At 32.5% G+C, this 13,922-nt stretch overlaps 1 protein-coding gene across 7 annotated transcripts in view; it reads left to right on the forward strand.

Moving 5' to 3' along the window:
* Window positions 1–13,922, forward strand: part of SGCZ (sarcoglycan zeta) — a 389,479-nt gene that overhangs the window by 351,672 nt on the left and 23,885 nt on the right. For all 7 annotated transcript variants that reach the window (XR_002438279.1, XM_021395716.1, XM_021395714.1 and 4 more), the window contains one exon: window positions 3,469–3,541. Coding sequence is in view for 6 of the 7 variants with exons in the window: in XM_021395716.1 (XP_021251391.1) it covers window positions 3,469–3,541 (73 nt within the window). In the remaining variant the exon portion in view is untranslated. The remainder of the gene's footprint in view (window positions 1–3,468; window positions 3,542–13,922) is intronic.

Raw genomic sequence — 13,922 nt, forward strand, 5'->3', positions numbered from 1 at the left:
GTCTTTTCATGCCAGTCAGTTATTAAGTCATTAAAAAGTTCTGCTGTTTTTCTGTGAGCTAACTCATAAATCAAGAAAGGATCATTTGCTTGTTACATAAATGACAACATTGCCTCCATGTATACATACATAAGTGAATATAAATCCTGCACCAAGTACCAACAATGTAATACTGTTATTTTTATGAAAGTCATCATTTCCGAAAGGCTGAATTTCAGTAACCAGTAAATGGAGCAGAAATTAGTAGTTTACACCGGTCTCTCTGAATTCTGAATATTCAGCTCCAGTTTCAGTGGGAATGTGTGACTAGTTTTGCTTGTACTGAAGGGATTACTTTGTTCTGCTTTGTGTAAAACAAAAAAAAGTATATTTTAAACATCTGGTGTGTATAAAACTGCTATGCTTAAAGGAATTTCTCTGTAAATACAGAACTGGACTTCTGGCATTTTTGGCCTTTCTGCCTGTGTTTACTGCAGTAAACTCCGTAGAGGTTGTTGTTGTTTGACCAGTAGTTTTTCTTCACAGATGCTTCTCCCTTAGCAAAGTCTTTACTTAACTCATTCTTTCCAATGGAAGCTGGAAGTTGGAGTAATTTTATTCAGTTAAACTTAGAGTTTTGATTTTACATCCTTTGCACATACTCAGTGCCCTTGCTATTTTATTTCCTCTGAAAGGTTCACTTTCTGTAGCTATCCATTCTAACTCACGTTCCTGTGAGTTCAGTTCCCTAACTACTTCCTTTTGAGCTATACTTGAAAGGGCTTAAAGGTTCAAGTCTTTCCTTTTCTCTTTGTCTCGAATTCCACTCATCTCAAAGTAGATCTTGGCTATGATTCTGTAAGTCGGGGAATACAATTATTATATTCTTGTGTTATTTCTGTATAAAAATAAGCATTTTAATATTGTGAGCAACTAAACACCTAAAATACATTTCTTATATTAAAAAATCACATTATTCACTTTGAATTCTGATTTGTATTGTTATATAAGTACTATTCACACACACAAAAAAATCACATTTTTCTAGCACCATTTCCTAAGTAATACTGAACTATGTGATCTGACTTTCCATTGGAGCACTATAAAAGCAGAGTTGCTATATAATAAATTACAAAATAAAAAGTACCTTCTTATAGCTTCTCTAATGTTCTGCATTTTTAAGTAATGCTGATCCATGTCACCCATTTGCTGTACAGTTCCTTTCCATTTTTCTTGGTCTCACTGTTTTACTGCAGTAAATTCTGGTTGGATGATGTTTCTCATTTTCCTTCCTAAAAATGAGATAAATTGCCTGCATTTCTTCCATTGTAAAGTAAAAGGGAGATGTTCCTTGAACTTCTTTGTTGAGAGTTTATTTTTTGAGCATAAAGTATTTTCCATGGGAACTGTTATACTTTCAGTTTTGGTGGTGAATGAGGAGAAAAAAACAAGTGGGATGATGTCTTCATATAGTACAGTCTGCTTGAGCAAGACCATCTTTCTTTCCAAATTTCAGTTTTGTAAGGTGGAAAAATGGCTTTTATTTTTAAACAACTACTGCTGAATATAAAAAATGTTAACAGTGGCTTAAAAACAGTTGTCATTTATATTTTCTTATCAGTTTTTTGCCAGTTATCTTTCCCACTTCTGATTGATTTGCTGTCTGACCCATCACTGTTCTATATATCTTTGCATTAATTCTCCTCTTTCAAATATTAGAGATGTAGTTTTCTCATAAGGCTGACATTCTCCTCAGTTATTTGCATCTTCATATCCCATTTCCACCTTCAAAAATACAAAGAGCCCTTGGCCTTGTAAGTATTCTGTTTTGCTGATTAGAGGTGGATGGGATCTAGAAATACTCTGATGCTTCAACTCCATTGGAATTTTTGCATGCTATTATAGATGGGATTTCCATTTGGAGTAAAAGAAATTTAGGCTATATAGACATGCTACTCCTGTCTCTTAAAGGTAGCAAAATTGCCAGGAAATGTCAGGTTCAAAAAGAAGATTCTACATAGCACCTATATGAATACTTTTATGTATAAAGAAATGCTTCTTTTTCCTGCCTGTGGTTCTTCAGAACACTCAGTGTTGTTTGTTTATAGCACGTAGATTTGCTTCTTTTCTTGTGACATTTTCAAAGCTTCAGTTGTAATGAAATTGCTTTCAGTATGCTTTCTTAAGATATTTACAATATACATTGTTTTCTGGAGATAAATCTGTAAAACTGAATTTCTTTCAGATCTCACTCCTTCCTCTCTTGAATACTCTGTACCAGTAGAGTATTTTACAATTAAGATTTTTTTTCCTTTTATTTATTGAAGTGGTTCTTAGAAGATGAATAATAATGATGACTTTCTGCATTACGTAGTTTCACATTTATTTTGGGGCTTCTTGCTGAGGACATTTTCTCTTTAACACTGTAAAAAAGTAGTATTGATTAAACATTCTGCGGTTCTATTTCTGGTAGGATTAGTTTTCTAAAGGTTATTCATTAATTGCCAAAATTTCTAAACATCTATCTTAATTAAAAAACAAAATATCTCTTGTGAAATATTTCAGTATTAAAATAATTGAAAAAACTGTATTGTATTCAAAATTTTGAAACAATTACAGAAGCACTGGTCATATTGACCACTTTTTACATAGCGATTAAGAGATATTGCTTGTATATTCTTAATAGAATTCAGGGCTCAGAACACAAGAAATTGTTCTGTCCCTGAAATACAGCAACTGTTCCCAGCATATTTAACAATCGACTATAATTATGCCAGAAAGTTTCCTTTATCTTATTTCTAGTGATAGAATGTAAACAAATCACTTGTTTTAGATAAATTTCTATTCAGTTCTTTTGTATTTATTGTTCATTGAAAAGTCTTTCACGTGATAGTTCTAGGCTATTTTCATTACACAATGCCCGTGCTATTTTTACAATGTGTAAATTTACAATCCCCTACCAAAATAAAATTAAAAATTAAAAAAAAAAAAAGACATCTCAAATAAGTCTCTTTGAAAACCATGATGCTTCCAGAGATTTAGGCTAGCAACTTCAGATGGAAAATCGATATTTCAAAACTTTTGAAAGCTTGGGATCTCATTTTAAGTAATCAAAATGAGCATCATGCAGAAAGAGTAGTTACTTTTAAAATGCGATCTTGTCAAAATTAATTTATTCTTTTCTCAGTCAACATTATCTATAATGTTAAAATGAGCATTCAGGCAAGTGAACACTGAGAAGCTTGGATGCTTAAATGTTTTAAGATTTGTATGTGAAATTCATCTACTGGTAAGCAGAAGTCTACTGTTTCAAGTGATCAATACAGATTTTGAATATAAATGCTAACATAAATATGAAGAAACATTGATAGGCATTAATACAGGATTCACTTATATGTTTTATCCCCAAAAATATCAATCCATGATCATTTATTTTGATGTATTTTTATTTTCAATGTAACTGTACTTTATTTTATTTATGTATTTTAGGAACGGAAGGGGCAGTGTTTGGGCACTCCGTGGAGACACCCCATATCAGAGCAGAGCCTTCCCAAGACCTCAAGTAAGTGTTGTTCAAAGAGTTTTTTTTTAAATCAAATATATGTTGTTCAAAGAGTTTTTTTTTAAAATCAAATATTCTTCAAAACTAATTACATCTTGATTAAAAGCAAATATTTATATAGTAATCTATACTGCGTACTTAACAATTCTTACATATCCAAAACACTGTTAAACTCCAATTTATTCTAACTAGTCAAAAAAGACCCACAAACTTCTATCACACAAAATGTAAAATAAATTACTTTTTGAAATGACTTGTCTTCTGTAGCAGAATCCTCGAGTATACTTTCCCCAGAATAGTCAGACACTTTTAGGATTAATTGACAACAGCACTGTTTAATAGCATCAGATACATATTTTATTTTCTTATGACCTGTCATTGAGTATATGTCTAGATAAACAGCTTCTTTTTAAAAAAAAAAAATTAATGTTTCTAGGTTGATGGGTTTTTTGAGTATTTCATGCATACACTTAAAAAATTCATTATCAAGTTAATCTATACTTGCAAATTTAAAAACTCCAGAGTTTTCTGCATTTATTCACAAAAGTATTATAATAAGTGAATAGTAAAAAGTCAATTCCTAAAACTTACTAAAACATCTCTACACCAAGAAAGATAGAATTTAGAAGGCTATGCAGTGAAAGCTTTATCTTGAAGTGCGTGCACTTGCCTCAGTAAATACTGATCTTTAGTTTATATAGATAAGGGAAATATATGACAGTCACAGAAAATTAAAGGTCTTACCTTGTGTTTTTCTCTGCAAAAGTGTTAAGAAAATGTCTTTGTCTGAATTTATCTCTTGCTTTACTTGCCTAGCATTGTTTGCAGGGAATTGCTACAGGAAGGTACTGTTTAAATCTCCTAGCTAATGTTTGCAAAGGTATTTAGGGTCATTGACCAGTAAGGACCATTGCAGAAATCATATGCAAAAAGCTGCCCAAGAAGACAAATTTTTTGAGAGTCCCAAAACTTTGAGAAACAGGCTGGAACTTGCCACACTTCAAAGAATGTGAAGACCATGCTTTGTCTAATTATTTATAATATTTAAATAATGATATTAAAATGTAAATGTATGGTAGAACAGACAGGCCTATGTCTTCAGGATTAATGGTGTTAAAACTACCTCATGTTGCTTGTGGAGCTTGTATTTCAGAGGTTCACTTGCCTTTTGGCTTTATTCATTAGCTTGATTATTATTGCTGCTGAATGTTTCCCAACTCCACCATTCCTTCATCTCAGTTTTCCAAGGTGGACATAATTAATGAGAATTCTATTGAATCTTCATTCAGCTTTTTGTCTTCTCATTAATCATGAACTCAATCCATTTTTTTATTTAAAAAAAAAAAAAAACAAAAAAGATGAAACAGCAACCCTTGCTGTCTGGTCAAGCAGAATTAGCTTATGTGTAAGTAAATTTATTCTTACTATATTGCATATATAATGTATTGTGGAAGGTTTTGTACACATGTGCTGTATAATGTGTTAGTTAGGATTCAGTGATATTCCCTTTTTAAGATGAAGACAACTTCTATTAGGTCAGAGATTTCTTGGCTTTTAGCATGAATCGTTCTAGAAGGTAACCTTCACACCTTTTTTAAGCTTGTAACTTTAAAGAACTACAAATAATCACAGCTTTGTATGATTGTTTCTAACAGTAAAATGCAGTTAGATGCTCAGATCATATATATCTTCGAAAACTCCAGTCGCCACATACTTTTTCTTACTTCAAATGATTTAAAAAAATCCTTTTTAAAATAAAAAATAAAAAATAAAAAATTCAAGCCCTGCAATACTTTTCCCCAAAAAATAAAATTTTTTTTTTGCTAATTTTAAATATGTTGTCAGAAAACAATGATTTACTATTGAAATGATTGTTTGCCAAATATGCTGAAATAAATCAGTTCAAATATAACACATCCCAGTGGCCTCAGTGACTACCCCATCACAAACAAAGCAGTATCAGGGCTCATTTTCTGGCCTCACGTCCAGTTAATAAAACTATATTGATATTGTGAAATGATTTTATATTCCAAAACAGAATAGTTGCATCCTAAACACACCTGGTCTTTGTCTTATGCTACATGCCAAAGAGTACCTGCGAAATATAGATAATCGAGTTCCAGTGTTCTGGTTTGCGTCCTTGCACTGTTTAAGGTTTTAATATAAACTTAGTCCAGCAAAGTGTCCAGCAAATAATACTGGAAGTCTTAAAACACAGGATATTTTTTTTTCCAAAATGCAGTATCCCTGAATCTTGGGACTTTTGAAGTTAATAGTAACATGAGAGAGAAGAAAGTTTGCTGAGCTTACATTAAAGTTAATTTTTTCAGTAGGCACAGATGTTTGCAGTTTGATAGCAGGATTCATTGTATAAATGCAAATAAATTATGTTCATTTGAATAGTTATATAGAAGTCTGAAAGACACAAGAATTTAATTTGGTTAATTGTAATACAAATGATCCCCTAGTTTTTCATTTGAGAATGTATTTTTATGGTCAAATAATAAGCATGAAACATCAAGATATGAGTATATTTAAATATCAGATGTATACTTTATTAAAAAAAGAGATATTGGAATAAAATTCATAATATTGGATATGTAAAAAAAGCTGCTGAATTTAAAAAGTGGAAATTTTTGACAACCTTGATTACTAAGAATGAAACTGAGCTGTAAAATTTCAACTAAGACATAAGTTTCACAGTGTTTGAGCTGAAAGTTCTGGAATTTTAGTTCAATCTGTTCTGGATGAGGAGCCAGAAAGATGATGATTTATATTAGGTTCAAATTTCTGAAGCTTTGCCTCTCCAACACTCCCTGTTCTATATCCATAAAATATGAAGTCTTCAGAGAAAGATCCATCTGTAATGTATGATATTAAAAAATATGTTGTATAAAAAGAAAATTCAGATAAGATTTAAAAGGATAGAAAAAATTTCCTTCCTAAGTGCCCAACCACTTTCTTTGTTCACATCTTACATTTTCAAATAATAAGTAACAAGGTTTTGCTTTCAGAAAATATTTTATACAAAATCCTTTGTGAAAGCTGTTAAGCCCTTTTGTATTGAAACCCAAAAACTAATTAAATCTGACTTTCATTAACTGGGATAAGAAGCATAAGAATCATGCCTTAGAAATGGGAAAATATCTTAATAGTTTAATCTTCATATTTCTCTTGCTAACTTTTCTCACGAGAACACTGTTAGGGAAACTAAACCACCAATATGATAGGTCCCCAAATATTGGTTTTAGGTTAATAGCACATTAAAACATGGTGCAATAATAGGTAATATCTAACATAAAAGAGGCAGACAGTAGTTAAATGCTGATAGTTCTGACCTCAATGACCTTCTTAATACGGGGGTAAATTACTTTGTTGTTATTCTCTGGGGATAACTGCAAGATCAAATCTAGTAGTTTTTCTTCTCTTCTCTGTCAAGCTTCGCATACTGTTGAGTACCAGCTAATCCTGCAAGCTAATGCTGGGCATAATGAGGTGGAAATTGATCAAGCAGTAAGGAAGAACCCAAGCTAGTAGGATCCTAGTTTAAGTCTGATAAGAATTCAGAATCTTGTACCAGGGGTTTCACTTAGAAATGCCTGATGGTTTGTTAAGAGCCCTCTTTTGTGTCACTTTAGGAGTAGTTTACTAATAGGACAAAGTATCTATTCTGTAAAAATCTGGCACCACAGAATACATTAGAATGGAATTTTGATAAAAAACTGAGAGCAGACAGAGTGTAACAAAAGAACAGGGACTCTTCTGCTCATCTATTATACCCAGAAATCAAATAATAAATTTCATCAAAACTGAGAGGACGAAGTAGAGTGAAAAGGCCCAACTTATGTCACATATTATTTTTAAGGATTTCTGCTTCTAGCTACCTTCTTAATATTAGTTTTTAATAAAGTGAAAATATCCAGTATGTATGGTTTTAGAATTTACGGTTGGTGTTCAAATAGTTATTTCAGTGTTTGGGCATATATATTGCAAACATACACATTTGATTCATTGAAAACACCAGTTGACTAGCTGTTAAAAATATGATATTTTTCCACATACATGTTTATACAAAATTGAGATGGGTGTAGTAAAAATTGACTCAATGTAATCAGCTTTATATTTATGTATTTATAAATGATTTTATATATGTGTATATAAAACAAAATACATTGAAATAAATAGAAAAGAAGGAAATAAGTTACAAATGTTAGTTCCTGTTCAGACAGAATATGCTCTTAAACTGGAAGAGTAATTTGCTTTAGTGTTCAGTGAGGATAATTATATTTGACTCAGGAGAAGGAAAAATGCTCCAGTGGGAAATGGGATTTGAAGGAAGAAAGTATTGCTGTCACAATAGATAGCAAAATTCATTGAATTTCATGTCATTAATTTGAGGTGCTGGATAATCTCTGTCTCTTGTCTTTGCATGAGCTAAACGTGAAAATAAGTTCAAATAACCAAAATGTATAAAGTTTTCGTACTGGAAAATAAGTACTTTGAGACTGATGGGTTAGAAAGCATAGCAGTTGCAGTGAAATGGATGGAAAAATAGGTGAAAGGAGTCATCTAGTAGGTCAGATGTGTCAGTCTGGATCCTCTGGTATGCAATGCTTTGCCATATCATTTTGAAAGATTCTTAAAGGAAAGAATTATTAACAATTTGAAGATAAGCAAAAGTTGGGGTGAAATAGGAGGTGGCTAGATTGTGCTAATCCATAGAAATATTTTTCGCTCAATATTTGATATTCTAAACAACAGGAATTAAGTAAATCATCTCATCAAGTTCTAAGTAAAGATTTTGATATAGTGCCATATCTAATGAGAAATAAAAAAGAGTGCATTTAAAGAAAAATGTAAGTGGTATATAATAGAGTTGTATTCTTCAAATTCTTCCTCCCACCTGATGGGTGATTGCAAAGATGGTTTTTTCAGGATTGATTTTATTTACAGATTTAATTGTCTTTTTTTTGCTAAAAGAAGCTACACAGATTAGGAAGCACTGACAATCAGAAGATATTGAGCACTAGAATAAGAACACAATGTAACTCAAGAGTATGATATATTAGATAAAACACTAGATAGAAATGAGCATGCTACCTGTCAGATGCAGAAGATTCTAGAATAGACTTTCAAAAGGAACAACAGGGACAATTAAAATTCTTTACTATCAGCAGCTAGATTGTGTTTGCTGAGTTAATGAGCAACAAAGCAACTTCAGTCTGGAGATCAGCATGAAGGCAGATGAGGATCTCTGTTTATATGGAGCCCACTCAGGTCTGACAGCAGCTGTGGCCAGCAGAGGCACCTCAAGTCCGTGAGCTCTCAGCTTCAGTGAGACTGGAGCATCCAAGGTTGTCCCACATATTCTATAACATAAAACTTGTACTACAGGTACTACACATCATTAAGGTCAAGCATTATTGTTGTAATAGCTATAATATTCTCATTTCCCATCTTGCTTATGATTTTAAGTGAATAGACAATATTTTATTGCAGTAATAAGAAGGGATATTTATATTTTTTCCATTTGGGCAACATTTCACTTCCTTAGTTGTATAATAAATTTTTCACCGGAGACTTTTCCCCTCTCTTTGTTCTTTTTCTCCTTCCCAACAGTACCTCAGTTTTCTATACCACACTTCAGCCGGTTCCCCCCTCCAAAAGGCTTCTCAATTTTACTTTGTACCTTTCCTCTCTCCCCATCTCTCTGATAATTTCTGAATCAGCTAAGCAGTTTCATCCATATTCGTTAGAAAGGTAAAAGCCTGGGAGATCCTTAAGTTCCTACATGATTTTTGTAAAACAGTGCCTAACTACAGGAGACGTGCTAACATTCTTTAATAAGAATAATCAGCTGGTCATGGTCATGGAATGTGGACATGAAAGTTCCAGCAGTATTGTGGATGTGGGTTCTGAGGGTACAGTTTGGATTCCTGTCCATACTGGAGCCAGAAAAAGGATCTGAAGTTCAGTTCCTGAAGAAAGGTCCTGAGAATGAAGGATTGAGCAGTGGGATAGTTAAAGGGGCTACAGGACATGACTTGACAGTATTGTTACTTCTGTTACTGTTAACCCAACAGCTGCTACTGCCTGTGTCTATAATTTTACGGAGGACTCCAGAGACAGCTTAAGTTGTAAAGAAGAATTAATTATTCTACATTTCTTATCCTGCAAGTTTCATTATATCTTGTATATCTTGTATATCTTGCAGAAGGTAAAAAAAATCTATCTTTCTGAAATAGTGCTTGCCATAAAAATGTGACAAAGTAAACTCACCAGCCCTTTTCTGAATTACCATATTTTTTTTTAAAGCTGGAATGTTTTCTTCTGCGATGGTTCACAAGCACTCCAAGTACTGTCCACTGGAGAGTATATTCCAAGCACTCTGCTGTGCTTAATCTGCAAATTCAGCAGAATAATTTTCACAAGAGATACAGTTTCAAGATGTGAAACAAAACTATCTCCAGTTTACCTCAGCTAAAATATATCTACCTATGTCAGTTTATAGTCTTTATGGGAAAAAAGAATAAAAATGTTATTTAAGAATTAGAGGTGGTCTGGTTTGTCTCTTCTGAATCAGTGGCAGCAAATGGAATTCAATGCTAAGATCTTATGTCAACCAGTTCTCACATGTTTCCAGTTGTTCAGAACCCTACTTGGTTCTTCAACCTCTCCCAGGCTCCTTATATTCAGACCTGACCTCTCGCAGACTCTTGAGAATTTTCTATGGGCAAGTTGCTTCAATCTCTTTCTGACAAGATGGATTTCTATTTTAAGAAAATATATTCTGAAACACAACTCAGATAATGGGAGTGTCTTTTGATAGAAAATAAACGTAATCTAATGTTTAGAAAGAGGGTCAGCAGAGTGACTAGACAGGTGTAGAAGAGATTTCACCTCATAACAAAAGGAAGTAAAATTATGGGAAGGGAAATGTTTTGGGTGGAGCAGACATAACTCTAAGATATAAGGCTTCAGGGAATTTTTTTCCGTATTTTTGATTAAGGAACTAGTTTGATTTGTCTCATATGCAGATCTCTGTCCCACAGCATGAGAGTTTAGACTTCCAAGAAGGTTGTGGTATTGCTCCTAACAAATGAAAGCTTGTATTCTAATCCCTACATTTCTACCTATTTTCTTGATTTTCAGAAGTTTTAGTTTTAGTGAACTTTACATTCTAAAATGCATGAATTTTTACTGCCAGAAATTCCAGTTAGGTTTTTATTTTATAATATTTTAATATTACTTCTTTTTGATTTCTTCCCTGTCTAGCTATTCTGGCTATGCTCTCACTCACTCCAAGAAACAAGCATGCATTCTGTTCTCTTTAACTATTATCACATCACCTGATTATTTTGTCAAGCTCTTGCTTTAAATACTTGCTCTCTTCAGCACTCCTCACCTTTTCTTTATACTTCTTCACTTTTTCTGGTCCTTTAATAACATCACTGAAAAAGACTCTCCAATGCTATTTTATTCCTTTCATTTCCTCCTCAGTAACAATTTATTATATTCTCAGTTGACATCCTTCATTTGCCTGTGTCAGGAAATTGTTTTTCTGATTTGTTATCTCTGTCACATAAAGTTAAAATACTCTGTTATTTTGTGTGTTGTTATTATAATGCAGACTCGCTGAACTGAGGTTAGTGGCAGGTATGGAGCAATTAGAACTCAGATTTGAACCCAGCAAGGTGATTTCTAGGTTAATGAAAATTCCAGGAGCTGTAATAAAGTCATGCTGACACACAGTCAGTGACATGTAGAGAATGGATATAATAGCACATGCTGTTCTGAATGCTGTTCTAATTTAAAGCATGAAAGTTTCCTCTTTATTTAAGTGTATTGTCTATAAGTAGCAAAATTGGTTATGTTGATATTTACTAGTTTGTGCTGGTAGCTATTCCATAAGGTATCTATTTAACTTTCACTTATTTAAGGTCTTGCTGTAAAGTCACAAAATATAGAAAGCCAAACTGTGCCCTTACAGGTCACTTTCCCACATATAGAGAGCTTCCTGTGAAGATATGAGAATTTTGCCTTTTGATAAAGGTTATCTGAAAATCAGTGAATGACATTAAGGCCTGCACATCTTCCCTTGAATTTCAATAAAATCTTTGATTTCTTCCTGAAAATACAAACATTTGGCTAAAAACATTGGAACACAGTAAGCTTCAGAAAAAAAATAATTCTTCTAGCCATGAATCACATGCAACTTGTATAGAGTCTAAAGGTATCAAAACTATTTTTAATCATACATATATATGTAAGTAATGAGATTGAAATGAATGAATAGAAATCTTATTTTCCCAGCTTTCCTATCATGATATCAAAATGAACTAATCAAGAATTGTCTGTTTGAATGGTTTCAGTATCTATAAAAAATGTAATATAGGTTTTTTGTCACAATGATCATAAAAGCTCATGGTTATTCTTTATGCATACTATTGGAGTTTGCCACCTGAGTTCCAGAAAATGGACAAATTTTGTCCAACACCTTCTGTCCTTCAGTAGACAAGGGCTCTAGGTCTCACTGTAGAACTCTTTTTGGCTTTGAAGTTTCCTTTGTCCTTTCCTTGATCAGTAAACAGCCAGTGGTTCTTTTAATAATAGTAGAAATGAAAAATAAAATTGTATTTTAAGTTGTTTGAGGCCTCTGGAGAACTAAATTTTCTAAAGTTGTTTTGTAAAAAAATCTTAATTCTAATTTGAAACAAAATCATTTCAGTGGAGGATGAGAAAGTCACTGAATTCTATGGTGTTTTGAGGTTGGAAGTGCTATTTTATAAAGAAATGAGAAAAGGGAAAAGAGGAGTTTGGAACAACTGTTTGGAATAAAACAAAAACAAAAACAAAAAACCACCACCAAGTTATGTTGGCAAGCCATCATATATTAAATACTTAAAAGTATTGAAGTATCCCTTGACCCTTACACATCAAGATGCGTAAGGGGAAGTGAGCACCTGCTTTACATGTGCATTCTCTAGTGATATTTTTTTAATCCTCCTTTTGGAATGAGTACCAATTCCAGATTGCTAGAGGATCATATTAGTCATTTTGTTAAATTGTGTGGACTGGATAGACGTGAAGCAAATAAATTATTCATATTTGCACATGGGGATCTTTTATTTCTTTCTATTTTAGGAAATACCTTCTGCTAGTCAACAGAGCAAAGTTAACATAGATTAATTATATCCCATGTGAGTTTGAGGGATGTGCAAGAAATAAATCTAAAATATTTATTAAAACCTAAAATTAAACCTTTTGTTTCTTTTTTATTATTTTTTTTTCTCTAATACAATCTAGGTCAGCTTGTAAACAGAAAATAACAAATGAAAAAATAAATGTTTCTGCATTTCTGATGAGAAATATTTTAATACCTTCAAAGGAACATACTCAAAACATTTTAAAACTTTCCGTTTTTAGCAATAATGCTTTAATGAATTCAGCCCAAATCCATGCAGCTTTGATCCTCTAAAATTCATCTTTCAAATTAGCCATTGATAATTAAAAAGAAAAAAAGCCCTTCTCCACTCTGGATAGACCTTCTCTCTGCATCACATGTAGACAATTGACAGATTATATTATTTGAAAGTGTTGTTTTAAACGCCTCTTCATCTTTCCTTAGAGTGTTGTAGATTGTTTACTAATAGCACTAGTTACCTTCTCCATCACAACTATTTGCTGTTTAGGAAAGAAAAATTATATTGTACGATTAAGATTGTCTCACTGAAGTAAATGCCAGTGTGACAGGCCATCAGTAAATCTGAAAGGAAAGCACATTCTTGGTTTGCTACTCTAATAACGTGCTTTTCCTTATGAGGATGAAATTACAACTTGGAGTGTTACAATCATATTATAAAAGAGATTAAAGCTTTCAGAAATATAACAAAAATATTTTAAAGAAGCTTCATATCAAATATAATTTATCACAAAAGATTGAGGAAATAATCTCTCAGTGCATAGGCTTTTCCATTTCCAGTAGCATGCAGCAGATTGCATAACTAAGTCACTTTTAAAAAGTAGATCATCTGAAGAATAATAATAAGAAAAGTACATTAGTAACTGTAAAACAGATACAGGCACTCAGTTCTATTAATAGATGTGTAATATTTTAAAAGCTACTTTTCTGATCATCAACCATTCACTGATATTTCTACCAAAATATTTGATTTCAGGAAACTGCTAAAAGAATCTACTGCCTGAAAAAGAAACTTCTTCTCCAAAGTTTGTCAAAGTCTGATATTAAGAACTTCTTCTCACTTTCAGAAATTAATTTTCCGAATGTCTTCATTTTAGACAAATTGGAAGTTATTAAAATTGACATAGGTAATGAAAAACAGTGATGAAACAGAAAACTACTGTTGTGTTTTGGAAAAAA

The sequence above is a fragment of the Numida meleagris genome, chromosome 4 (genome assembly GCF_002078875.1).
Source record: "Numida meleagris isolate 19003 breed g44 Domestic line chromosome 4, NumMel1.0, whole genome shotgun sequence".
NCBI classification, from domain to species: Eukaryota; Metazoa; Chordata; class Aves; order Galliformes; family Numididae; genus Numida; species Numida meleagris.